Source organism: Chlamydotis macqueenii, chromosome 1 (assembly GCF_036417535.1).
Source record: "Chlamydotis macqueenii isolate bChlMac1 chromosome 1, bChlMac1.mat, whole genome shotgun sequence".
Taxonomy (NCBI): Eukaryota; Metazoa; Chordata; class Aves; order Otidiformes; family Otididae; genus Chlamydotis; species Chlamydotis macqueenii.
In genome coordinates, this window is record NC_141556.1 from 137,696,939 (window position 1) to 137,723,610 (window position 26,672).

General features: G+C 40.4%; 1 protein-coding gene across 6 annotated transcripts in view; it reads right to left on the minus strand.

Moving 5' to 3' along the window:
- TBL1X (transducin beta like 1 X-linked) overlaps positions 1–26,672 on the minus strand; it is a 195,104-nt gene that overhangs the window by 24,604 nt on the left and 143,828 nt on the right. For all 6 annotated transcript variants that reach the window (XM_086768224.1, XM_086768182.1, XM_086768189.1 and 3 more), the window contains 3 exons: positions 14,845–14,990; positions 11,856–12,105; positions 4,647–4,779 (listed from right to left, as the gene is read on the minus strand). In XM_086768224.1, coding sequence (XP_086624350.1) covers positions 4,647–4,779; positions 11,856–12,105; positions 14,845–14,990 — 529 coding nt within the window. The remainder of the gene's footprint in view (positions 1–4,646; positions 4,780–11,855; positions 12,106–14,844; positions 14,991–26,672) is intronic.

Here is a 26,672-nt window from a genome sequence, read left to right on the forward strand (position 1 = left end):
ACCCACTTCTGTACTGGGAAATTCAAGTGTGTTCAGGAACGCTCTGGGTCACTGGACCACAATCACCTATGCTAGCAAACCAGTGGGTTACTCCCTAGCCAGCCTCTGGTCTGTTTTAATTAGCAGTCTTGCTCAGGGTCCTGACATTCTCTCTGAATAACTCCTGGACATGGCTTGGCGGTTACAATGGTCCAGGGACAATTCCCAATGTGCAGTTTGTTTGGCAGCCAGGACAGTTTGCTAGCACAGACACCGGCCATTCTGTGCCAGCTGGCCTCAGTGCCTAGGAATATTCCCAGGCATGGTCAGTTTACTAATGCGGACGTAGCTGTAATGGGTTTCTGCACTATCCAGGGGACATTACCATCTGTAATAATTTAGATGTGTCATAAAATTAAAACTTAGATACTGAAAGATACCTCATGGAAGAAATCAGTCTTTGAAGAAAAGGACAATTGGATTTTAAGAGCAAAATTTGAATTATGGCTGGGAATGGTCAAATCTTCACATTTGGCCAAGGCCCTTACTTTTTTTTTTTAACTTGTCCAAAACAAAATATGCAATTATTTGCTTTGGAATGTTGATTTCCTTCATAAAGGGTAATTAATCCTCTTACACGGCTGTATGTATGCACTTTACTGTACTATTACAATGCTTCCGTTCATAACAACTAAGCATTCTTCTTACAAGCACCTGGGGACAGTCACGCCTTTGACAGCCTTTACTGCTATCGCCAGTCTCCTCCATCCTCCACTTTAAGGGTTATGGGTGTGGTGGAAGAGGAAAAGCAGCTGCAGAGTATATTTTTTCTGGCTATTTCATCAGAGAAATTCCTGTCTCCACTGTTGTGTTTGTTTTCTTTTTTTTTTTTTAACAGCCCTTTGCAAAGTCCAGAGAGTACATATTCCTGTGCTAGCCTTCACACCCTAAAAATATCATAGCAATTGAGTAGATGGGACATAAAATATCAAGATCCATTTCTATCAGTGGGACTCTCATCAAATCTGGAAATCAATGCTCTAGTTTTGGGTAATCCATTCTACAAACAAATCCCCTTACCAAGCTTGCTTCAGATTAGTTGTGAACCTGCATTATTCTTTTAGCGCTTTGAAGATGACATCAGGTTGCTGTCTAAACTGCTGCTAATTGTTAGAAAAAATTATTGCTTGTATAATAAGACTTGAAGAAAATACTTGGCCACAAATTGAGATTCAATTGTGCTGGATGCTTTATAAAGAGAACAAATGTGTTATTTCCTTTATTTAATAGTTAGGTTTCGATATGTATTTTTAAAGAAGACAACAGATGGGTACAATCAGGCAGATGGGAACACAGAAGAAAACTATGGACTGGGCAGCACAATATGGCTATTACAGAATCTAACAATTCAGTGTTCGCACTAATTGCAATTTTCTTTTTACTCTGTAAAAGACAAACAGAATTGCAGCATAGTGTAGATTTCGGGGAATTTCTACCCCTCGTTTAATTGGTGTCATAATATATAGTTTACCTGTAGGTGCTAGCTTGCACTATTATTATATCTCAAATGCTTCTTTGTGCAGACACTCAGCTCTCTTCCTTCAGTTTCATTTCCTTCTGTGCGTTCTGTGCCATTTCAGTCACGCAAGCTTCATCAAGCACTCACTGCTGTGTTACATGAAAGCTAACTGCATCACATATTTGTTTCTTGTGAGCAGGGTAAAGTCTGATCAAGATGCACATGGTTCTGAACTATTTGCATTTCCATCGCATCGCCATTGATCTGTGTGAGACACAGCACCTGACTGTACTTTCTAACCATGCATGTATTTATGTGCTTCCAAAATCAGAAGCAAAGCTTATTTCTTAATAGATATACAGTTCTTTCTTAAGACAGTTCTTTCTTTTCTTTAGGCAAAGCTTAACTGAAGTGATAGTGAGATGGTACTCCTCTATCTTAGACATCTGACTAACGGTTCTGATTATCATCCTCCAAGTTTACCTGAAGCTGTGTAAGATATCACTGTCCCTGGGATCCACTTACCAGTGCTTAGCACACTGCAGCAAAGTTCAACACCCACAGGTCCCCCTGCCACTGCAGCATGCGCTCTGGTTTATTGGATGGTGCACAGCTTAAACTACCCACACGAGGACTGTGAACCACAGATCCCAGGGAAGCCGTACAGTACGGCACACGCTGGCAGAGAGGCAAGTCAGATACCGGGAAGTAGTTACCAACGCTAAAGCCAACAGATGAGGTCTGAGCACCTGTACTTAGGCGTCTTAACTCCCTGTGTAATGAGTTGAGACATGTAGGTACCTGCAGAGGGACACAGCACTTGAGCAGATGCCTAATTTCAGCTGTGCAGATATTCTCCAGAATAAAGCAGCATCTTCACTTCATCTCAGGCGCCACCAGGTGTCCCTAAAGAATAATTCTGCATGGTATCCTTTCTCCCCACCGATTTTCCTTTAGATAATGTGGGTGTGCTACCTGATCACCTGAAGACTGTTCTCCATAGAATTCAAATAAATACCACAGTGGATAAGTTTACTATTAAAAGGTATATTGTTTAGGAGGATAGGGCTGAAGGAGATCTACTGTGTCAACAAACACAGTCCCTTCATCTGAATGATCCTAAAAAAAGTACTTGCGAGCTGTTGATCTCAAGTTTGCCCCCACTATGGGAAAACTCTTCCCTATTTTATGAAACCTTCTCTAGATTATCATCTTTACTAAGAAACAACCATGAAAACAATTTAACGATGTTAACTAAATTCTTCCTAGTTTTTGAGGTTTCCTCCACTATTAGGTTATGATTTAACATTATCGACGGATGGTCAAAGCATTTAGGCAAATATTGACAAGTTAGAGAAGTACAGGAGCATGTCGGTTCAGAACTATTTGACGCTGATTTACAAATCATTATGTAGGCAGTAACATTTTGTGAACATCACAGATTCTTTGCCTTCCCTTGAGTCATTTTTTTTCGTTGAAAATATCCTCTCAGATTTGGGCCAGGATGATTAAGGAACGTCATATGCTACAGGCCTTCCACACTTGTCAATACTAACATTGATTTATTTATACATTAAATAAATCTTTTTTTACGCCTCACTCAACTGTATGCTGGGAAGAGGAAAATCTTTGTGAAATAACTGTTTTATGCTTGCCTATTTTAATTGGAGATTGATCTTAATGATCAGGGCTTCCCTTCTTAACAATAATTACTTGGGTTGGAGCGTTGCTAGGGGTAAGTAATACTGCCAAGCAGTATTGCCTGAGACACTAGAAAACTGAGTGGGTAGAGGAATACGGTTAGCAGGAAATACAGCAAATACATGGTGTAGGAGTGTGGCTGCTATTACTGCTCTTGTACGTATCATGGCACCACCCAGAGACTCACCACAAACCAGAAGACCCACTGAGCCTATGGAAAAAAACAGCTGAAAACCAAAGTTTTTAATAAAAAGCCCCTACATACAGTTTTTGCAAATTCTACTGCTACAGTCATTTAAAATTAATAAATGAAGATACATAGTGCTACAGATGGTAAAAGTACTATCAGGCCTGGACATTACAGAAACAAAGCTTTTTCTGAACGGAATCGGTTTTCTAAAAATCCAGTTTGTTGTCTGAAATCATTCTTTGGAAACTCCCTTAGAGATCTCATGCTGTTTATCCAATCTGATATTTCTTTTTCCTATTTTTTTCTTTTCTATTTGCACTCCAATTCCTCATTCTTCCATATTAACGCAGCAAAGATAAGAAGACTATTCCGACGACCTTGCAAAAAGTTTTTTCCTTGTAAGAAATGCATGCTTATACTGCTAAGCAATTTTAAGCGATGAAGACCCATTTCTGTTCTCTAACTAATAGCAGCTGTCCTCCATGTTCCCAGCTAGACTTCTTAAATTTAGCGTTCATTTTAAGGTTTAATTTTAAGTATGAACAAACACAGATTCCACGAGTGTCCATATATAGCTCTCAGGGTATGTTTACATTAGCATTTCTTTGGATCAAACCCACTTTTTGTAAGTCAATCTCCTGATCGTCCCACTTTGGTTGTCATTGCTGAGCAGTCCTGCAGAACACAAATTAGACTCCTAAACACTAAACCAAAACATGCCCTCAAATCACTCCTTAATGTTCGGCTCATTGGACAAAACTGGCTCCAGCCTGAAGCTCCCCTACCCCATACAATGGTGACATAAGGCCCTCACACAATAGTTTTTCCTTTACAGTTCTACTCATTTGTCCACCACGTTAAAGCAAATGTAGCTAAAAAGAACTTTAGTTTAGAGTCTCTACACTTTTAAATAGAAAACTTGGATGCCAAAGACTTTCTGAGACCCCAATGTGAACCATTAACTAAGAGCAGTAGATTACATGAACTTCAAATACTCTGAGAATTATCCGCAGTTACTTTAAAAATCTTAAAAAAAATTTATGCGTATTCAGGCGCATAGTGTGCACATCTTAAATGTGCAAACGCTTCATATTCTGTATACTTCACTCCTACATAGGTACAGTACTGCTGAAGAGAACAGTTGCAGGCTGAAAAAACAGTTGAGAGACTACACACTCATCTCTAGCAAATGCTCTCAAGTGCTTGCATCTCTAAATACAACCTAATCGCAGCAGCTGGTTTCAGTCATGGTCTTACCCAGATGCTAGCAGGTCACTGACAGGGTTCCAGGCACAGATGAACACCTCTGATTCATGGCCCCGAAGGACTGTTGCTTTGTTAGGAGGAATTTCAACATCCCCGTCAATTTCCATTGGCTTTGAATGATTATCTGTAAGGAGATACATCAGAATAAGTACTTTGCAAGATGCTGTTAGGTCTGCTTTAAAAACAGCTGCCTACTCATGGCCTGAAGTTTACAGCAACGTATATGCTATAAATAATACTCTGTGTTTTGTCACTGATCATATTACTTTGTTTTCTCCCCTATGAGGATTCAAATTTATGATATTTCCTCAAAATGTACAGCTTTTCAAAATATTCTGTACAAATGCACGTAGCTTTTCTTCAAAAAATAGTGAGCATTTATTTCAGTATGGTTTTTTTTTTCAGCTGGCTTCACTAAAAATTGCTTACACATTTATTAAAATAGTAGATTGCCACATTTAAGAAAAGCTTCACGCTGTTCTTTTAAAAAAGTAACATACAGCACATACTTTTTCTTACACAGTGTCCTGTAAGTAATATGTGTGCTACTCACAGATGAAGAATATACTGAATATGGGCTTCATTCCCTGAGTATGGCTGTGACATAGTGAGTGATCACCTTCTCAAGGATATCACAAAGGTACCAACAGACGCATAGAAATACTTAACCTCCATGCTGTAATTCTGGGGTTCTTCAGACTGTAATCTAAGTAACTTTGTTTTTATAAAGCTCTTTTATTTCCTTAAGGGGAAAAAAAAGTGAATTTAAGATGATGAATTTCTCTTGGGGGCAGCAATTCATCCCAGTTTGCATCATGAACAGTGTTTTCACTCCAGATTTTCATTGCTTCCTTCCTCATCCAGCTCAAACCATCCTTCCTGGCAGCAACACAAGATTATCATCCTCTGCAAACAAGACACCAGCCGAGGACAGGTAACACTCTGAAACAGCAGACAGCAGATGTTCCCATTTCACAGAAAGTGCATCCAAGAGTGGATAACTGGCGGGCTGGGGGAAGGGCAGCCTCGCGTTACCTAATCAATGCCCTGGCCAGCTGATCTGCTCTGATTGATCAAAATCCAAGTTCTCATTCTGGGTTAGGTCTTTTAGTTAGTCATTCTTTAATCGTGTATGGAGATCCACAGGTTCACAAGTGGAATAATTACGCTCTTCTATTGCCACATTGTTATGGCACTTAAAATCAGCCATCCATCCTGACACTCTGCTGAGCTATTGCCCATCGACTGCCAAAACAGGCTACGACATTGCACAACGGCCATCAGAAGGAAGATCTCCAGATTTCCACCCTTACCTAGGCTTTCAAATACCCTGTTTTGCTCTGCCTAACGTATGCTGAGTCACACAAGTCGCACTTCTCACTGCGTATTTGGTTAGGGACCCTCTTAACTATGTCTGTGCCACACCTGCACCATCGATGGAATGGAATGCAATTCACATGGAATTCAGTGAGTTGCATAACATTGAGAATCAAAATTAGAAAACAACTAACAGGAGTTTCACAGCTCACATTTCTAATTCAAAATACATGTATTTTTGACTACACGTTTCACCTAGGGACTTGTTGCATAAAACTAAACACACTGCAAATGCCTATTTGTAAAACCTCCACCTGCGCAGAGTCCCTATGTTAAGCATTGTCCTTGATAATTCCCTATAACTACTAAAATTAACACTCTCAAGATATACTAGCACTCAAGATCTAGCCTGACACTAGCAGCTGGGAACTTTTATATATTCTGAGCAATCAGGGCAATGAAGAACAAAGCATTATTAAATCCTACCAGAAGATACGACTCTAGAACTCACAATCCCCTATTTCTCAACACAGCACAGAAATACCAGGTTTGAAGTATATTTTCAGGAGAAAAACAGCAGCATGGTAATGGCTATCCATTCATCTGTGTCGTGTTCACAGTGTGAGTTGTAAGCTGGGGGTAAATCAAGAAGTGAGATCTTTCAAGTGTCTTAATTTGAAAAATTTAAATGAGATGCCACTTTTACCACATACGATCCTACTGTTATCAGCCTGTCTCTGACGGCAGAGCTGCTTTTCACTCTTAAATAAAACCCACTGCAAGCAGGACTGATCAAAGTCCCCAGCTTCATGACGTGCTATCAGAGCAAGGCCATTCAATACTTAGAAATATTTTTCGTTTGTGCGTGGCCAGATGGAGGAACCAAGGTGCACACTTTGGATGTTATTAACTGCTGCGAAAAAAACCACAAATAGTCATGCTGTGAAAAAGAAACCTTGATTGGCTGATACCTGCATTAGTACATGCAAGACTGACTGGCCTCTGGGAGCAATGAAATACCTGCAAGATTATTTTCTATTGTCTTCCATTAATGATTTTGACACTATAGCTTTGATGGTTGAGGAGAAAAGACAAAGATGAGGAGTCTTTCAGAAATTGTTCACAAATGTTCACATTTTATGTGTTTTCCTCCTGTTTTCATCAGTAGTCAGCAACATTTGTATTTAGAGTGTTACTGTTAAACACAAAACCTAAAATGCCTCACTGAACAAACAGGACAGTTCACTCTTCTGCTATACTGCTTCAGGCTCTTCTCAGATTCAAACACACACAAGCAATACAAACTGGATATGATTGCAACAACAAAAAAACTGCAGAAGCTCCTAAGCACAAGATGGCACCCTCGGAAGAGTGACGAGCTCCTAACACAGCACAAGCTCTTGTGAGACCTGGCCTCATCCAAAAATTTGCCTTCCCTACGGATGCAGCTACAATGTGTGCATGGGGAATGAGGATAAGTAGGATGCAGTAACCGTCAAGAATAGGCTTCTTTTTTTCTTAAAGTATCTTCAGAGCTCTCAGTTAAGCCCTCATTTGCACAAAGAATGCCTCTGAGGGGGTCTCTGAAAGAGAAGACAGTTCTACCAAGTGCAACAGACACTCAGGTGAAAAACTTAGGTCTGCAGGTCACACAGCAGAGGACACTGCTCAAATGTTAGCAAACCATTTTCTGAAGGCCAGAGGATTTTTGGTTAAGTCTAAGCTATATTATTCAATTTTTTTTTCCTCAAATGTCATAAAAGTCTAAAATACCTGGAAACTAAAAGTCACATTCTGCCAAACTATTACAAGTTTTTTTTTAAAAAACTGTAATTCTAACAAACCAGAGAGTAATATTAACTCTCTATCCCCCCCAAATTAAAAAAAAAGTAAATATTTTTAAGATCTTACCAGTGCTAACCCTGTCTTTTCTCAGGAAATGTGGATTTTTACTTAAATCTTTGTCAGGCCTTTCACTGAAGCTGTTCTTTACAGCTGTAGTTATAATAAAGGACCTGGGCTCAGCCTTTTTTCCAGAGCTTTATTTTTCTTAAACCCAAGCCAATCCTTGCAAATATAATGAAACAAACGACACTAAAAATATTTGAGTTGGAAAACAAGCCAAAGTTTGGCTCCATTTTGTCATGCCAGTTATTTTTTTTTTTAAACTAAGTTTTAAAGTGACTCAAAGCTGAAAACATTATTCAGGAAGCAGCAATAGAAGGCAGCAATTTTACTTATTTAGCACTTGAATCTGCCCTCAAACTGTTGTTATTGTTAAATTTTTTCTCTCTCCCATTCTTAAATGAAATCACTCATATTATATGAATCATAACATATACAAAAATATATAATATAATATTAAATATATTAACACTTTTTAAAAAGACTTACAGTGTCATGGAGAACTCCATGTCAGAATAAATGCAAACTAGGTAACTGCTCAAAGACATCTTTTACCCACTCCCCCCATCCTGCCTTTATATGACAAGCTGATACATGGGTGACTTTTGGGTTATGACTAAGGATTAGCACACTAGCCAAAACCATCCCTATATACGCCAGTTCTGTGGAATCCAACAACAGTGAAAGTGTGGCCCGTGCAAACATCATGAAATTCAACAAGGCCAAGTTGTTGGGACAATCCCAAGCATGAATACAGGCTGGGCAGAGAATGGATCGAGCGCAGCCCTAAGGAGAAGGACTTGAGGGTACTGGTGGATGAGAAGCTCAACATGAGCCAACAATGCGCGCTTGCAGGCTAGGTGGCCAGCCACATCCTGGGCTGCATCAAAAGAAGAGTGGCCAGCAGGCTGAAGGAAGTGCTTCTGCCCCTCTACTCCACTTTCGTGAGGCTCCACCCGGAGTATTGTGTCCAGCTCTGGAGCCCCCAACATAAGGATGTGGACATGTTGGAGTGAGTCCAGAGGAGGGCCACAAAGATGATCAGAGGCCTGGAGCACCTCTCCTGTGAGGACAGGCTAAGAGAGTTGGGGCTGTTCAGCCTGGAGAAGAGGATGCTCCGGGGAGACCTTATAGCAGCCTTCCAGCACCTAAAGGGGGCCTACAGGAAAGATGGGGAGAAACTCTTCAGCAGCGCCTGTTGTGACTGGACGAGGGATAATGGTTTTAAAATAGAAGGAGGTAGACTCAGACTGGTCCCTTCCAACCCTAACTATTCTACGATTCTATAAAGTTTTGGGAAGTTTCTCACACCTCTCATATCTTTTCTACCCAAAAGGTCTCCCAGCTTTCACCTTACCCATACTAAGTCCTGTCCTGAACTTTTTCTCTATTCATCCTAAACCTCTTGTCCCTATCTAAGTCATTTTATGTCCTATCCTAAACTTTTGTCCAATCCTACCCTAAACTTTTTGTCTTAATCTAAGCTCTTGTTGGATCTTCCATCTTAGTCTATCCTAGACTAAACAGACTGTCTGAACACAGTGATAAGGGAAAAGGTAAGGCCGGACATAGAGCTTGCCCTGCATAAGCAATGAAAGGAAAGGGTATGACCCTTCTGTTATTTCATTAAGGTAACCATATTTTTCTAATTTTATCACAAGAGAGGGAAATACAATTGTAAGAGTGTTAACCAGACTCATGCAGTAAATTGGCAGTTGGATCGGTCAGTCTTTATTTCTAGTGGTTTCTGATAATTACTGAGGCAGATCTCTTGGAGTTTATTTAAGCAGGTCTGTTCAAGGGTGAGAATGCCAGTTTTGCAGTTCTGTGTGCACCTCCTACGATTAAACCTCATCTGCAGTTGTGCCACACCACCTTGCTGACATCCTCCAAATGCCTCAGACAGAAAGGTTATAGTCCTCCCAAGGTGAGGGAGTCACATAGATCAGAGAGTTGCCTGTCCTTGGATTTCTCAGTAGCTTTTCTCCAAAGTCTCTTTCTCCTTAAATTGCAGACTTCACCTCTTCACCCAGGATGACCAACTGGCACAAAAGTAGCTGCCAACAACACATGTCAGCTGGCCAGCTACTCCTTGACGACTTTCTGTCTTGCCATTGCCAATGTTCAGTTAACTTATCTGCCTGGTAGGCTGCTCAGCCACAGTGATGCTTCAAAATTTGCTGTCTGGTAGAGTATCTCACTGGTTGACGTGTACCCTATCTCTGGACAATACAGTGTCATGTTCTTGCATCCTGCTCCACACAGAGCTACTGGATGAAGTCATACTGGAAGTCATATAGCACTTTTCCTCCTTAATACTCCAAGAAAGGTCTGCAAAGGATCGTGAAAATCCTTCTATTAAAAATCACAGTATGAATTATTATTTTTTAATAACAAAATGGCAGATCTGAGAAATCAAGGCTTAGAGCATGGTCATACATCTGCACTGACCTGTAAGGTTTTCTTTTTATAAATACAATAGTATGTGTGTTTCTTCAGATCAGAAGGAAATAAGTCTGAGTGGTTCTGTATTAGTGATGAAACAATAATCAGTTTTCTACCTTAAGAATTTGGGAGTTTTAGTCCTGAAAGAGGAAGATATTCCCTCAGAATTTTCACAAATCAGCTGAAGGAAAGTGTCAACAAACAAAACGTCAGTGTTTGATACATTTAAAAGTGCTTTCATTTCTGTTTGCACCCCTTCACATATGAAATAAGTTCAATTTAAAAACAAAGGACCAGTTGGAAGTAAAACATAAGTAAAACATTGTTTAAAAACAGATCAGTATTTTCAATTTTTTCAGAACTTTTAAACAATTGTTTTCTCAAATGAAAAATGTAATTTAAATCACTGCAGTTTTATTGGGGGAAATTATCTCATCTAACTGGAATTCTCAGAAGAAAAACCCGGTTTGAAAGCATTTTTCTCACTGACCCACAGAGGAAACTATTCTGATCAAAGAGAAGATGGAGACTGATAAAGGTATCCACACCGCAGAACAAATAAAATCTGTTACATGACTACAGTCCTGACCTTTTACTTGTCTAAGCCAAAGAGCTGTTGGGGCTTCCCACAAAACCTGCCGTTCACGTTCCTCTAGAATTTCCTCAGAAGGCAATTGAGCATTAAGGTCTTATTCCAGAAGTTAGCCAATGCTCCAATATGGCTTGCATACAGAAAGCAGAACCATTAATCATATCTGCCTCACAATGTTAGCACAGTTGTCAAGACCTAGTTACACAAGCAGGTATGTCCACTCCTTGTTTTATATGTCTGGCTTTAGGTGTCTAAGCTATGAGTGCAGTCTCCTTCTGTCACAAATAAACAAAGGTGAATTCAGAGCTCTTCAGAACTGACTCTTCCCACAGACTAAGGAAAACTTGGGAAGGTGGGACCTTCACCTAGATATCTGCAGTGGACTGTACAACTGAGTATGTCCTACTAAATAAAAAGGTGAGGAACTCTTTTGTCTGTGCCTTCAAGGCAGGTTGGCTGCATCCAAGCTGTCTGCTGGGAATGGTCCTTGGCACATGCGACCCTCTATCCTGTGCTTGGCAATGCTGTTCAATAGGTCCCAGCGTCTCAACCCCATCTCCCTCCTAGCCTGGCCGAAATGACCAACTGTGGCTACAGCTTGTCCCAGCTTTTACCAAGTGTCTAAAAGCACCTATAAAGTTGATAATATTAATGAAGTCTGGGCAGCCTGCTCCCAGGAGAGAGCACACAGCTCCACTTCTTGATACTCTCTTCAACTTGCAATTCTGAAGATATCTGAAGTTTTTGAATTCCAAGAGGACACCAGTAAAACACAGCACTGTGATGTGAAATGCAATTTTCACTCACATTTCTAGAAATACCTCGCCCTTCTGAAATTATTCCCCTGAGTTCTACCGCCTTGCAGACACCAACTAAGTACAAGAATACTTTTGAAATCCAAATTGCCCAGTAGTGGCAAGCAGCTGCAAGGGTTGGCTTACTTATTGCATGTGCCCCATTCTCCTCTCCATTCACAGTGGCTTCTCCGTTCTTTGGTGTGTTCTGCTGGGAAACAGCAGTCGTCGTCGCTCCTGCTGCTGCCGCTGTTGCTGCCGCTGCTGCTGCTGCACTGGCTTGCTGCTGAGCTAGTTTCTCTCTGAATGCTTGCTGCCGGGTCTGTACAACATCAGGCATCACCGCGTCTATCAGAGACAGTGATTCTATCGGCCTGCCGTCAAATACTGTACCATCCTGCAGGGAAAATGAGGAGAAGTGAAACTGCAAGTTTAGGATCGTCACCATTGAGGTCGGGAAAGAGGTAATGATATACAGAAACAAAACTAGGTTGTGTCAAGATACTGCCCTTTGACTTAACCAACAGTGCCACATTACTACAGATGGTCCCTCTCTCAGACCCATGCTGGTAGCACTCAAGTTCCACTTAGAAATCTGTTCGGTGAATAAGTAATTTACTGGAATTTCGTAGACAATTCAGGCATATAAACTCTTTACAGACGCAAAAAAAAATTACGCTGTGGAGAAAAAAACCAAGTCTAACTAATGACAGAAAGTTTCACTTTCTTTTGTGTTTGGAAAAAAAGAGTCATGGCTAAAGCCATGACAAAGGCAAATAGAGTTTGGTTGAACTGTTTGTCTTCCTGGACTTGCAGGGGCATAGAAATGGAAGCAGCTGAAGAACAACGAACCTCAGCCAAAACAAGATATATGCACAAATTCAGTGGTTTCTTACATGGTGTCCATCAGCTCACCACCATCAGTTGTAGTTGATTGTACAGGACTGCTTTACCATTATTTTTCTTTTATTCTGCTGCTTTTGTTCATAATAGCTATGGTTTTAATTTTGATTGCTGTAAATTAAGCTTTGAGTTTAACAATCAATTGAGTTAACCTTTAAGTGCTGTTTTTTAAGACTTAGTACAGACTCAGGTCTGTACTGCTATACCTAATTAGCTTTCCTTCACTTTCACTTTCCTATTATCTTAAATAGAGCAAAAAGGTTTTAGTAGCCTCCATAAAGTGCCATTTCACTGATCTTTTGCAAACTCCCTTTAATTCTTTGAAATAACCAAGACTCAGCAGTGAAAGATTTGTGTTTGAGGAATACCAGATAAGATTAGGATATGGACAGATGAAGTAGCTGGGAAACAATATAATTTTAAATAGATAACAATAACTAATAAAGAAAAATAGTCATTTGACTGACTAGTATGCTTCTGTTGGACTATTCATTGACTTACTCCTTACAATTACAATATTAAGATAATACATATTTGTTTCCTCCTGGGGAAGAAAAAGGAGGAAAGAGTCCTTAGAAAGGAAAAATATAAGCTGTCTTTCTCCTCAGCATTTTTTATGTAAACGTCTCTACCAACATTTGTTTGAATCCTGGCTCAAGTCCTTGCTACACAATGAAAAAAATGTTTGCCAATGGATTTTGGCATCTTACATTTTTAACTTTAAAACTGCTCACTGGACTATTTCCATGACTGCCCTTTCACAGTTCCCAAACAATACTTTAATTTTATACACGGTAGTTTATAGACTGAACGATTACTCGCTGCTCTTAGGTAATACCCATAGGCAGAGAAGGATATACGTAGCCATTATTGGCTCTCAGATGTCAGAGAGAACGGCCTTTGCTTTGCTGTAATGTACTTGTAAGTATGTATTTGAACAGACTCAAACCACGATGAGAGCAACATAAATCTTCATGGTGACAACACACTTATTTTTGGATTGTTCTCTCAACTGAGGCCAATTCAGAAGCTGGATGCGCAGGAGCAGACCCCTACAGCTGCCATACGACCTGAACCGATAGGTGCTGGTCATGGCTGAAAGTGTCTAACTGTGTATAGATCCAATTTCAGGCACAGGGCAAAATGTTAAGTAGAAGCAAATTGGGACAGATCCTAACACTGGTTTGTTATTACAACTGCATCAGAGTGCAGCTTGGCATGAATGTCAAATGTCATTGCCCCAATTAACACATAGACAACTCTTAAACACAGTATCGAGTCATAAAAAGAAAACCACAGAGTGTTAGTGATAAAAACAAATGAGTTTCCCAACTACACATTGCAAACAACACAACCTTTTCTCTATTTTATATTCCTTTGTTCTCATCCATGCTGTTCACACGCTACGTTCAGCTATAGAGGAAAAAGCAATAGCTTTTTATGCATTAATATTTATTACAGATCTCTGTCAATTACGAGTATCTATGGTAAATATTTTGTAATGCAGTACTTTCTTATCTGTCATGCTTCACTCCCTCTCGAAGCATCACGCCTTTAAGGCTGGCAGGGCAAAAATGCTGGCTTTTCCCACATCCCTTCTTTGTTTCCCCTGGCAGTTCAAGGAGAACAGAGACACTTTTGTGGCTGCTCATACAATCCCCACAGACAACCAGTGCCCCAGCCAGGGTCAGAATTTACACACAACCATTTCACCGTGTACATGAGAGGACAATGCCCGGTCTTACACGATCTGAGCCAAAGTCACTGAAATCAGAGAGAATCTCCCCAGTGACCTCCGTGAGCAGGCTTCTCATGACTTGCAAGCAGCGCTGCCTGCTAGCAGGTGTCAGGGAGTTCAGTTTTAACCTACACTGCAGGCTTTTCCTGCCAAATTCTGCTGTGACCTTGAAAACGCAAGACACTAAACACAGACACATTTTCTTGTCTGATGCAAGAATCTGTGCACCTCGGATTTGTTGACGGGGGCAGTAGAAACACCATAAAATCCATTTAAGCACCGCGAAGAAGGCCTCGATGCCACAGCTAAAAATTGAAATACATTTCTACCTCAGAGCTTTTCAGCTCTCTGCTGGGAGTGGGGCAAAGCATGAAGAACAAAATGAAACCAGATGAACAGAAACCGCGGAGTGGTGGCGTGTGTCTCCGGGCTGCTGTGAGGGGCTGCGCGGACAGCGTGCCGGTGAGCAGTGCCGGGGGTGCTGGGGGTACTTACTTCGTTGATGCTGATCTCAGCCTCCACATACTGGAGCCCCTTCTGGAGGATGGAGATGAGTGCGGCAGGTGGCACCAGCGTTCCGTTGATGTTGGACTGGCTGATGTGGCTCTCGATACCGAAGGTGAAGGCTGAGTGGGAGAAACCTGAGAGCAGGAAAAGGAAGCCATGACATGAAATCTAAATGCACCAGCCAGATACATCTTTGCTTCACAGTCTAAAAATAATGCTACTCCGAGATCTGAGCGACGCTGCCGCGTAAGCAGAAGGACAGGACCTGGGTGCGTGGAGCCAGGGAGGTTACCCAGAGCCCCCCTGACCACCCTGCCACCGCACATCCCCCCTCCCTGCACCTATAAGGGAAACCATATAGAAATGGAAATGCACGCAGAGAAAAATAAGCAGAGAACTGCACTGACTGAAAACAAACACATAAAAACCCCCACGAATTGTCACAAGGGCAAGTCCAGCTAAAAAACAATGCCTCAAATCTTCATTTCCCTTGCTGCATTTTAGTGTGGCTGTTTTCTGAAGCTAAATACTTAAACCTCTATCAGCGCGCAGGTTGTATAAAATCAAGGCATGGATGCAGCTGACACAGGGGAGCCATTCCCTTATAGCGGGGAAGAGACTTCAAATCCTCAGCTCATTTATTGCTGAGTACAACATGACGTGCAGAGCATTGCCATTAAAACCTGAACCATCAGAAAGGCTGCTCCTGTAAACTTATTTTCTGAAAGTGAACAGTAATAACCAAAGTAATTAATTGGGATCTGCCAAACAGCAGATGACAAGCCAGTGTGGCAGCTCATCCTTTACCCAGACGTCTTTCTCTTCCCCATTTCATTTTTGTCATTGTCTGAACAATAGGGGGAATGAAGGTGACAGCACTGGAAATAAAAGAATTTTGGTAGACAAATTTTAAAGACTGGTGCCTTAAATGCTGGCTAAAGCTGCTGAAAACTGTTGCTGGGTATGAAGGAGAGCACCGCAGAGCCACGGTACGCAGGGGCAGATGTGGGAGGGGGAAGGGGGAACAGGATGTAGATATAACTGTAGGAACCCATTTATCACCACACTGTCTCCAGAGCATTAATCTAACATTAAAAGCCTTGGGGAAACCACCCATGCACTGTCTCAAACAGGAAGAGCCCTTGCAGTCTCCGTCGACTAGACAAGAAAGAAGAAAAAAAAAAAAAACAACCAAAAAGAAAGCAGCTCTCAAATGAAAATACTTCCGTTAAATATAGCTGTGCCTCTTCCCCTTGTCAACAGTAGTTTCATTTATAGTTTTGTCCGTTAAGGGATTTCCCCCCTATCACTGCAATGTCCAATTGTGTGTAGGCTGGAGGATGAGATTTTGGGCTCTCTCCACAGTAACGCTTTCTCTCTCTCTCACTCAAATTGTTTTCAAGATCCTTTTTGCAGCTAGCTCAATTATGATCATAGATAGATAGCAAAAACAAGCTGAGAAACAGAATGCCTCCCACATTTGAAACCGAGGTATGTATTTCTCTGTGATTCTCTCCCCCTACACATTTTATTTTGTCACTGTTTTTCTCCTCTTCCTAGTAACAGCCTCTGTCCTCTCCCTTCCTAACCCTTTCTGTCTTTCTGGCACTTTTCCGGTTTTGGGGGATGTTTGGGATGCTTTGGACACTTTTTAGTGGCAGGTCCACCTATGAGCAGAATTACGTAGGATTACAAGGCATAAAAATAAAGCACAGGAAAAAAACCACCTGAAAAACTGCAGTATAATTTATCTAATCCCTGGTCCAATTCTCACCCTGTATTGCTCTTTATGTCCCAGTCTAGTTTATGAGCTGCTGGACCTCCTGCTGCTTCCAAAATAGACTGTAACCTCTGCAGGGCAGTGTTTTTCCCTTAGTTTTGTAGGACACCTAAGCACCTTACTGGGCACCACAATGAGAAAGAAATCAAGCACTGTGCATACACAGTCCACGTCTGAGAGATCTAGGGCTTGGATCACTGAACACTGAAATCTCTATGTACATATAAATACATGGCATGCAACTAACCAGAAGTGGAGAATCAGATCCCACTTCATTTATATTTATGCGTATTTTAAATTCATCAACAACAGTAACTCAGAAAATTCTAACATGGTGTCTGATTCAATCAAAAGGCAAATGGCATAAAAATGGCGACAAACAAACATCATCAGAAAATGTGAAAAAGCAGAAGACCATTACTGTGGATCTACAGTAGGCTTAATACTAACTATGACTTTGTACCTCTCATTATTGCATTTGGTATCCTGCAGACTTTTCAGTTGGCCTATATCAAGCTTCATCTTTGCCACCAGACAGACGACTGTGGCACACAGCTCACCTCTCTGTCCAGTACTGAGCTGCCACATCCCCAAAGAGCAACACATCTCACCTCACTGCAGGTGAGAGCAAGAACTTCTCATCACAAAACCCAGTTGTGTTATCACAATGAATTTTGTTATTTTACTGTGTCTCTTGATGCTAAGAAACTATTACCAAAGCTCCTATTAGATGAGGAAACACAAAAATCCTGGCTACACTCACTGAAGAGCAATCTCACTCACACATCTCCAGCAATTGTGACAAACTTTCCTAAAATCTTATCTGGTAAGATCCAAACACTGAAAATCAATGGAGCAAAACTGCTTAAGTGGATGTTGTTGGTCCCTGTGTTCCTCATCCCTCTTGGAAAAATCCTCCCATACAATTGTAATTAAAAGAAAAACAAACACCACAGAAACAACTCAACCAGCCCGCCGACTGACAGCTAATTGCCTCCTGATTTCTTGTACTATTGTAGCATTTATATAAGGCTCATATGAAAGTAGGCTCGTTTCTAAAGTATCACACGCAGTTAACAAAATCCTGAACGAAGCTGTACCCATGTCAGGTTTCTGATAACCCTGAAATATCACTTGAGCTTTGCTTTTATAGTTACCAGATGTCACCAGTTCTCTTTGAGGCTCTGTGTGCGAGTACATTGAATTATATACCAATGCTGCAGCTCTCTAAGTGATTTCTATTAAACAAAGGCGATTTTTAGAAAATGTTAGCTTGTGTTACAAATGTTAACTTGGCCTTACTTCCAAGTTCATGCAATCACAGCGGGGAACGCAAAGCCAAGACACGAGCACCCTCCTCGCCCCCAGCGACTCTGTCAAGGCGGTTGGGGAGTGAGAGCAGAGACAGAAGGTGCTCTCCAAGTAGGGATCTGGAGAAAGGACGTGGTAGGAATGACAGGAAATTACAGTACACCCAAACTCAAAATGCTGTAGTAGTAGTGATATGAAAAAGTTGCAAATCTGTGTCCACATGCATTATTTCTCATAAATTCCGTCCTTTTGGTCACTTAATAATCACAGTATAAAACAATAATTTCTATTCACATAGCACCAATAAATGAAATCTTAATGTAGTAAACCCTTTGAGGACACATTCAATGAGACTGTGAGTTTTTAAGGTTAAAGGCATGAACACAAAGGGCCAAAGGGGAGAGTGCATAGCCACACAGTGAACGGGTTTCGTACCAGTTAGTGAACCAGAGAGTCACTTGTGCCGTGACACAACCAGTGCCCTAAAACAGCACCTTTCAGCAGACTGGAGAGTATGGCTTTCAGGCTTTTCCTACCTCAAAAAAAAGATTGGAAAACATAAACCATCAAACTCTGTATAATCTGCAAATACATTATCATATATGAAAAAAAAATCCAAAAGAACAATGTAGAACTTGATACGATCACCTTAAAGGGAGGTGGTCTATCAACTGTGGAACAGTTGGTCTCGAAAGACCTTACTGAGCATAAAAGCATAGAGGAAATAATGAATGCAGAAAAAATGACTTAAATGACATCCCTCCCCTCCCCCCAAACTGTTAATGCAAGTGTTTCTCACTGGAAAACTGAGTGTAATTCTTCATTGAGAGATTCCTGCACTATTTTGTACTGAGAGTGCTAACAGGTCCTGGTTCTGCGCTGTATCTTTTCCCACACCGAGGTGTCTGTATATACTCTCAGTGGTACATACACAGCCAGTTGGGAATTCTTGCCCTAGGCAGTGCCAAAAAATGCATATGTAGGGCTGTGTTTTGCAAAATTTCACTGTTATATTTTGCTGTAACTGCAAAAATTGAGATGATCGAGGTTTTTTTCCCTCGGCTGCTCCTTTTTCAGTTAAAAACGGCCTCCTCTTAAAACATGATTTGTCATCGATCATAAAATGACTAGGTTTTATTTAATGAACATAATGCTGCTCTTTGTGCGCTCATTTGATCTGTAGGCTACGTAATTTTAACTGTTTGTAATGTGCCTGGCTCACAGTAGAAATGCCTGTCAAACGCAGGCATAGGAGAGGCCACGCAGCCCAGAGAATGCCTTGTCCTCTCCAGAGATGTGTCTCACCTCTGCTGGGAGTGAAGGATTCTTCCTTTTAGGCATGCAACCGGGGTGCTGCCAAGTATTCCCCGCGCTAGCTCATCTGGCAATCACAGATCCAGCTGACTGACGTTCACTAAGTGCTCTTTTCATCTTCCGATCCCTTCAGCACTGTAAAAAGCAGTCTTGTTTAAATTGCAATCTTGAATCGTAACAGCTACAGCACCTACTGCTGCATTTGCAGAGGTGAGGGGAATAACAAAGAGGGGTCTGTGGAAGCAACCACTTCTGAAGCGTTTCCGTCTTTGCTGGTCACTCAGGGACCCTGGAGATGCTCTGACTAGCAACAGTTAAGCAATCTGTGTAATACTGCATAAGTTTTCTCTTTGTGAACTAACTCGACTTAGTTTTCTCTGGTAAATCTAACTAGTACACTGTTCAAATATTAAAAAAAAAAATAGATGTGTCTAAGTTAGTTGCAAATTAGTCAGTTTAATTATTCATACAATAAGATTATTCACTGAAACATTTGTTACTGTAGAATGAAAAAGAGAATAAAGAATTATGAACGTCACGTCAAATTGGCTTCCACACACATCTTGGGCATCTTTATGATGAGCAGCCTCTATCCCAACACTGAGTACAAGTAACAACCCGTTCCTACAAATCTTTGTACAACTAATGCTCAGTGTGGCCCTCTGTCCTGGAAAACAGTGAGATTTCATATGGAGTTCTGTGCCATTTCCCTTAATAAATTTTCCTATTTCTTTAACTCAAGCAGTCTAGATTGAGGTTTTCAATCTGAGGTTCTTAGGTTCGATTTCCAGAAATCACTAAAATAGCTATGCTATTACCTCAATAGAAAGAAAAAAAAAAAAGAGGTTGGCATAAACTATCTGACAATCCCTTCTTCTGTAAATTTGACCATCTCCAGGTGGAAATAATCAACACTTCTTATTTCATTGATTTCTCTGACACTGTGTTGTTGTCTTTCTTTTTGGAAATCCCTCATACTAGCTCTTCCAATCCTCATCTCTGAAGTAATACATTGTTCTCTTCGAAAGTACTTGGCAGATACAGGATACAAAAATGAGCAAGTCTGTACAAACGATTAAAACTTCTGGCTCAGCAGAACCAACCTGCAACTGCTATAATGGGATCCACTGGCAATCGCGAGTCTTCTGGCTGCTGGAGTACCTGTTTTCTTAAGGTAGGATTGTACCTGGTATTACTGCTGAGACTTTGACTGATGTAAAATTCATGCAAGGATGGAAGGCATGTAAGAGCTGACTATAGCTGTACCGGCTGCAGGGGAAAAAAGATGGTTGTGAGGGGTTAAAGGAAAGTCATCTTTATAACAATAAATGGGTATATGGGCAAAAATCCTGGGAAATTTAGACACATCCAGTAGAAACATTCCACAGCATAATGAGTCAAAAGAAAATCACACGCAAGAGGAAAAGATGTCCCCATGCAGTCCCATCGGCTACCTTACCATGTTGCCAAACCCAAGTAACTCCAAAGCTGCCCACACAGCTGCTTGCCAAAGAAACCAGACGCAACCAGTGGAAAAAACATCTTCCCAAGTTTGACGTCTGGGCTTGGGAGTGCCATCTAAGCAGGAAGGCAAGAAGGGAAGAGTGGTGCGATGTGGTGTTCTGAAATAAATTAGAGTCCCACCACTGCAGTTTAAAGAAATTCCACTAAATAAGAGTGAAAAAGGATCATCAACAAAATAATTTCCTCCAAATACGAATGATGTACAAACAGCACAGCTAACGCTAAGTTAAGGCATTCACAGGTCAAGATTTACCACTATAGAGAAGGAAGTGACACATATCACTAAGGGTTTATTTGAATGCAATTTCTGTCTGCAAAACCAGAAGCAAGCAAATTAACTTAGAACAACCATATTTTCTTAATCCTACGCCTAACACACAGTAATCTAGTTCCTGAGGTAAAGGACACAATTTCCGGCCCACTGCTCGAGAGAATAGATAATGTTCTCCACTGTACTTGGCTGCAGCCGCCATTGCAGAGTCCAGTATTTTCCCTTGTATATGATGCACTGAGCGAGAATTGAGAATATAACATGGATCACTATCCTCACCTCTCCTTACATTTCTGTCTGAACGTAATTAAGTATCCATAAAAATATGGTCATAAAACCCTAGTGTGCAATGCAGAGCTTTCACAAAAAGGACACAGGTTTCTCCAAATTCTGATCCGTTGCAGTTGGTAAGTCTGGTGCCTCAAGCTACTGATAAGATTCCACAAACAGTTAAAAAAATAGGTGGGCAAAAAATCCTACACCACATCTTGTTTATTATTCACAGCAGACGAGATTCTTCTCCTAGCTGAGCTTTTTCTTTCTCGGTAATACATTCTAGAGTGCCTCTCTGGTTTTGGCAGCGTCTGCTTATTTTTGAAGACTTACCTTTGCAATTACATAAAGGGCTTAACAAGGACACACATTAGCAATTTAAAATAAGAACTGCACTTGAAATATATTTTTAGAAAAATCAGCTGAACAATAGGGCTTGTACATTTGTTTCAAGATTAGGATTGCTGAACGATTAAAATTATTTCCAGAACCCTGGGAAATGTGTCCTGTATTACAAGCTCTTTTACAGTCCCTGGGAAACAGAAAGAAAGGACCCCTAGCTGTAGCTTGTGTCAGCTGCCAAAATTATGGTGTGCTTGGTTACTCAAAGTTTTGTAGAAGCGATTATTCACTAATGTTAAACGTTACATCCTTTTTCCTTGAATATCTGACCTGTTCACCTTCTGCCAAGAATTCGGAGTAAATGTCTGCTACTCAAAATTATTTTATTATGTGCCAAGTAATTTTTTGGCAGTTTTTATTTTTTATTTTTCATGCAGGAAAATATGTTGGAAAAGACTAATACAACTTGGAAATGATCTTTTGATGAGCAGTACTTGGCACTCACTGTTTAAGCCTTTCTGAGGGCTGCAAATTAACAGAAAGAGAAATACGATACAGACAGAAAACAGAACACAAGCAATGGAAAGAGGAACTTAAAAAAAATCTTTTGAAAACAAGGTCTGAAATAATCCCCTTTTTCTTTCACTCTGTGTAAATTAGACTGACAGTTGTTAATAAGTGTCAACACAGATCTAGCAATTTAATACAACTATGGGCTAGGTTTGAAATAACTTACAAAGGCCACGGCAAGAAAAAGAAATAATCTTTTCCTTCTAAATTAATGGGATGCTGTTACCTTTTAGCCCTCTCTGTGCACTGCTTTAAGGCTCACATTTACAGAAGAGACTTTCACAGTCATATATACTTCACTTTTTTTTTCCTCCATAAACTGTGTTCTTCTATCAGTTATAAGAGACACCTACAAGCGGTGGCGAGTAGGATACCACAACTGACACTCAGTGGGCATTCAGGAACTACAACACCAGGATGGTTTCTGCTGATGGTGACTGCAAACAGTCCTAACACAGCTACGCTGGCCAGGTGTGAGGAGGGGTGGTTTGTCACTGCCATAACTGTGCAGGCAGAAACTCCCCAGCATGCAGGTTATTAGCAAAACTTGCAAAGATGCAAGATACAGCTTCTTTCACTGGGCCTGGAGAATCATAAGGAAAAGCAGTAAATTGACAAATGTGTAGCACTTCACTGGTTTTACTAGCAAAGTGATCTTGACCTATAGATATCTGCCCTCCATCCAACATCCTATTGTCTTAATACCCCTATAATACTGCATTTGTGCAAGCTTTAAAAAACAGGACAGGAAGTGATCAGAACCAAAACATGTGCTATGGAATAAATTTGCAAAGGCGTAATTGTTTATGTTTGTGTAGCTTAAAAATCACCATGTTTGTCCAGTGTCTGAGAACAAACACTGTACTGCAACTTTCAGGCCAAAGAAAAATTAAAATAGCCAAGAAAATTTCAGAGATCTAGAAGGAAATACCAAGTAAACAGGGTTTTGCAAATGGCAAAAGAACAAGATACTCAGTGTATTTTTTTTCCTTTACGGGAACTAATAAAATTCTGCACCAAGTATTGCCTTTATTACATGGCATTTATATTGCTGTTGTTAAGCAACAGACATAAAAGACATAGCGAAGTAAGTTTTCAAAAAGGACCTCTTGAACTGCACCACAAAATACTTGAAACTATCATTTATATGTATGTATAGAAAATACATATATGGTCAGAAAATTCTATATCTGAGCATACAAATGCACATAAAAATGGCCCTCATATTGCTTACTACATTTTTCTGAAAATATGACCGAAGTATGACAAAACCAATAATATCTGTAGCTGTAAAAATATCTTTTCCTCTCTGTGGAATTTTAATTTTGGGAAGCTATCAAATACTTCTAGTATGTATTCACTGCTCTACGAAAAAAGTGCTCAATGCGGTTTTGACTCACACATTGTTTCACACGATACAGGGCTGCTATCAGCTTAGAAACCAATTTGCTTATCTTTAAAGCAAGCTGGGTAAAGTATTTACCTTTAACCTATCAGCTTCATCCTTCCCAAGGTCTATAGCTTTGATAAGGTTTAAAAAAAAATTGTTTTAGAACTGCAGCCCAATAAAGCTTGCTGTCTTCTAATGCTGACCCTGATTTTCTTAAATGTACTTAGTGTTTGCAAAGAGAATAAAAGATGACTAGCAGAGAGAGAAATTGTGCATAATAATACAGTTCTTCTTGAAGAAATGGATTTGTCTTTTCAGCAGTCATTCGTTCTCCAACTACAAAGTATAATTTCGAATTCAGAGTCAGTCTCTCTGTTTCTGGAATCATACAATCATTTCCTCCCCAGTTTAAAGAAATACAGAAAGTAGGGGAGAAATTAAAAAAAAACCAGCAGTTCATTAAAACCTCTTATGAACCCCTTTTGATAGTACACTCCATTCTTACTACATACATATTATGCTGATGGGAGTTACACATATTATGCTACATTATATGCCATATATATAGTTACAGAGAGTTTCTCATTAGATAGGAATGTTCATTCTGGTATGACTTTTAAGAAAGACTTTTATTTAAACCAAACCTGTTTTTGTCAAATTTCTCAAGTGCTCTTATTCAAGAATCACTATAACACACATTCCACTCCTAGAACAACACCGTGGCTTTTATTTATCTCAAATAATTAACGAAAGGTCACAAAAGTTGGTTCTACATCCGACTTCCAGTATATCAGAGATTTGGATCGTAAGCTTATGTTATTTTATTTTAATTGAGTTGGCTGGCCCTAAAGAGGATAACACATCATATAAATAGGGCTGCATGCCTACAAATCATGAGAATTAAAGATGGATTTCATATTGCTCCAAAGCCTAGCCATGCTACATCTGAAAACGTAAAAGAAACTCTGCCTTCAGTCTTAACACCAGTTCCTGAATAATATGGTTAGCACCTTGTTCATATTGCATTTAGATATATATATTCACCTATAAGTTCACAAATAGTACTTTGAAATAATAGAAAAATAATGTTAAATAGTGTCCCAGAACACCTGTAATAGTCTTTCCTCAGAGGATTTCAATACATTTTAGGACTAAAATCTTTTACCATCTGCTATGAGGTACTGTATGTAGTACTAACCTCACTTTCAAATAGGAACATTGAGGCACAAAAATTTTAAAGCCAGGTTTAAAGACCCAGTTTTTTACATATTTCCTTAAAAAACGTATTGTTTTATTTAGTCAGTAATATGTGTTCAGCACCCAGTTACACGAGCACAAAAGTACCTGTGCAAACAGGTGCTAAGCAAATACACAAGCGTCTTTATATCAGAGCAGCTGAGTTTGGTCTATGAACTACAGTTACTCTACACCACAGGCAGAATACACGCGGCCCGAGCCAGTGGTAACATGAATGCAGACACAAATAACGCAGCCACAGACTATTACTGAAACAACACTAAAATGTGCGTTTTATCTTTGGCTGGCAGGATGTCATTTCAAGGACATATTTTTTCCCTCAGCAAACAAAAGGTCTCCACCCTCACCATTGGAGCACAGCTATGCACACAGCTTCAAGAGCATTCCAGTGACTTTCGGCTTTAACAGCAACTTTATGTACAGTTCCTTAAAAGATCTCCCCAGCACTGCGCAGGGCACTGGACTAGTAAAACGTGAGCCAGCAATGTGCCCTTGCAGCAAGGAAAGCCAACAACAACCTGAGCTGCACTACGAAAAGCATTGCCAGCCGGTCAACAGAGAGGACGCTTGCCCTCTGCTCAGCCCTGCTGAGACACGTTGAGAGCACTGGGCCCAAATCTGGGCTCCCTGGTACCAGAGGAATAGGGACATACTGGAGAGAATCCAGTGAAAAGCCCATGAAGATGATCAATGGACTGGAGCATCTGGCGTACAAGGAGAGGCTGAGGGAGTTAGGACTGCTCAGCCTGGAGAAGAGAAGGCTCTCAGGGGACTTTATCCATGTGCACGAATACCTGAGGGGGGTGCAAAGAGGGCAAAGCCAGGCTCTCCTCAGCGGTGCCTAGTGACAGGACGGGGGCAATGGGCACAAACTGACACACACATGAAATGCCACTGAAACAAAAGAAACCACTTATTTTTCAATGTGAGACTGGTCAAATACTTGAACAGGCTGCCCAGGGAGGCTGTGGACTTCCCATCCTTGGGAAATATTAAAAACCCAACTGGACACAGCCCTGAGCAACCTGCTGCAGCTGGCCGGCTGTGAGCAGGGGAGTTTGACTAGATGATCTCCTAAGGCCCCTCCCAACCTCAACTCTTCTCTGATTCTATAATCTACTGAGATAACACCCAGTCTTAACTCTCCTATGATCCTAATGAGCCAAATTGGAAAAAAAAACAAAAAACCCAAAGAAAAATTATTGTCCACTGACTCCACTATCAGTGCACACTGTTGTTTTTACTGTCACACTGGACAACTGCCTTTATTGACCAAGTGATTCATTCTTCTAATGAATTATTCTTCAAGGTGCAGATTTTAATAATTTAAGCAAAGCCCATGCACTGTACATTCCCCTTCTACCCAGCAGCAGCCTTCCTACACAGAGGAAGCAGTTAGCTTTGAAGTAAATTTAGCTGACCTATATATGCCAATACTTTATGCTATGCTTAATTTGAATTATTTTCAACATACGCTTTTCTATCCATGACTCAGGAACTCTGTGCCGTACATGGTTGTTCAAAATACTCTAAACATACATCATATGCAGAAAAAAATACAGGCTTCAGAGAAAAATTACATAGGCTTATGTAAGTAAAGACCATTGAATAAGGCAAAAACTCAAAAAAACCCAGAATATTGATCTTCAGTCATTCCCTATTGCCTGAGAACCTACCCAAGTAAATAGCAATGTTTACATTTTGTATAAAATCTATTTGTTAAAAAAAGGAGAATGAATCATAAAGAAGATATTTTCCTTCAAATTTTGTTGCTTTCTTTTCAA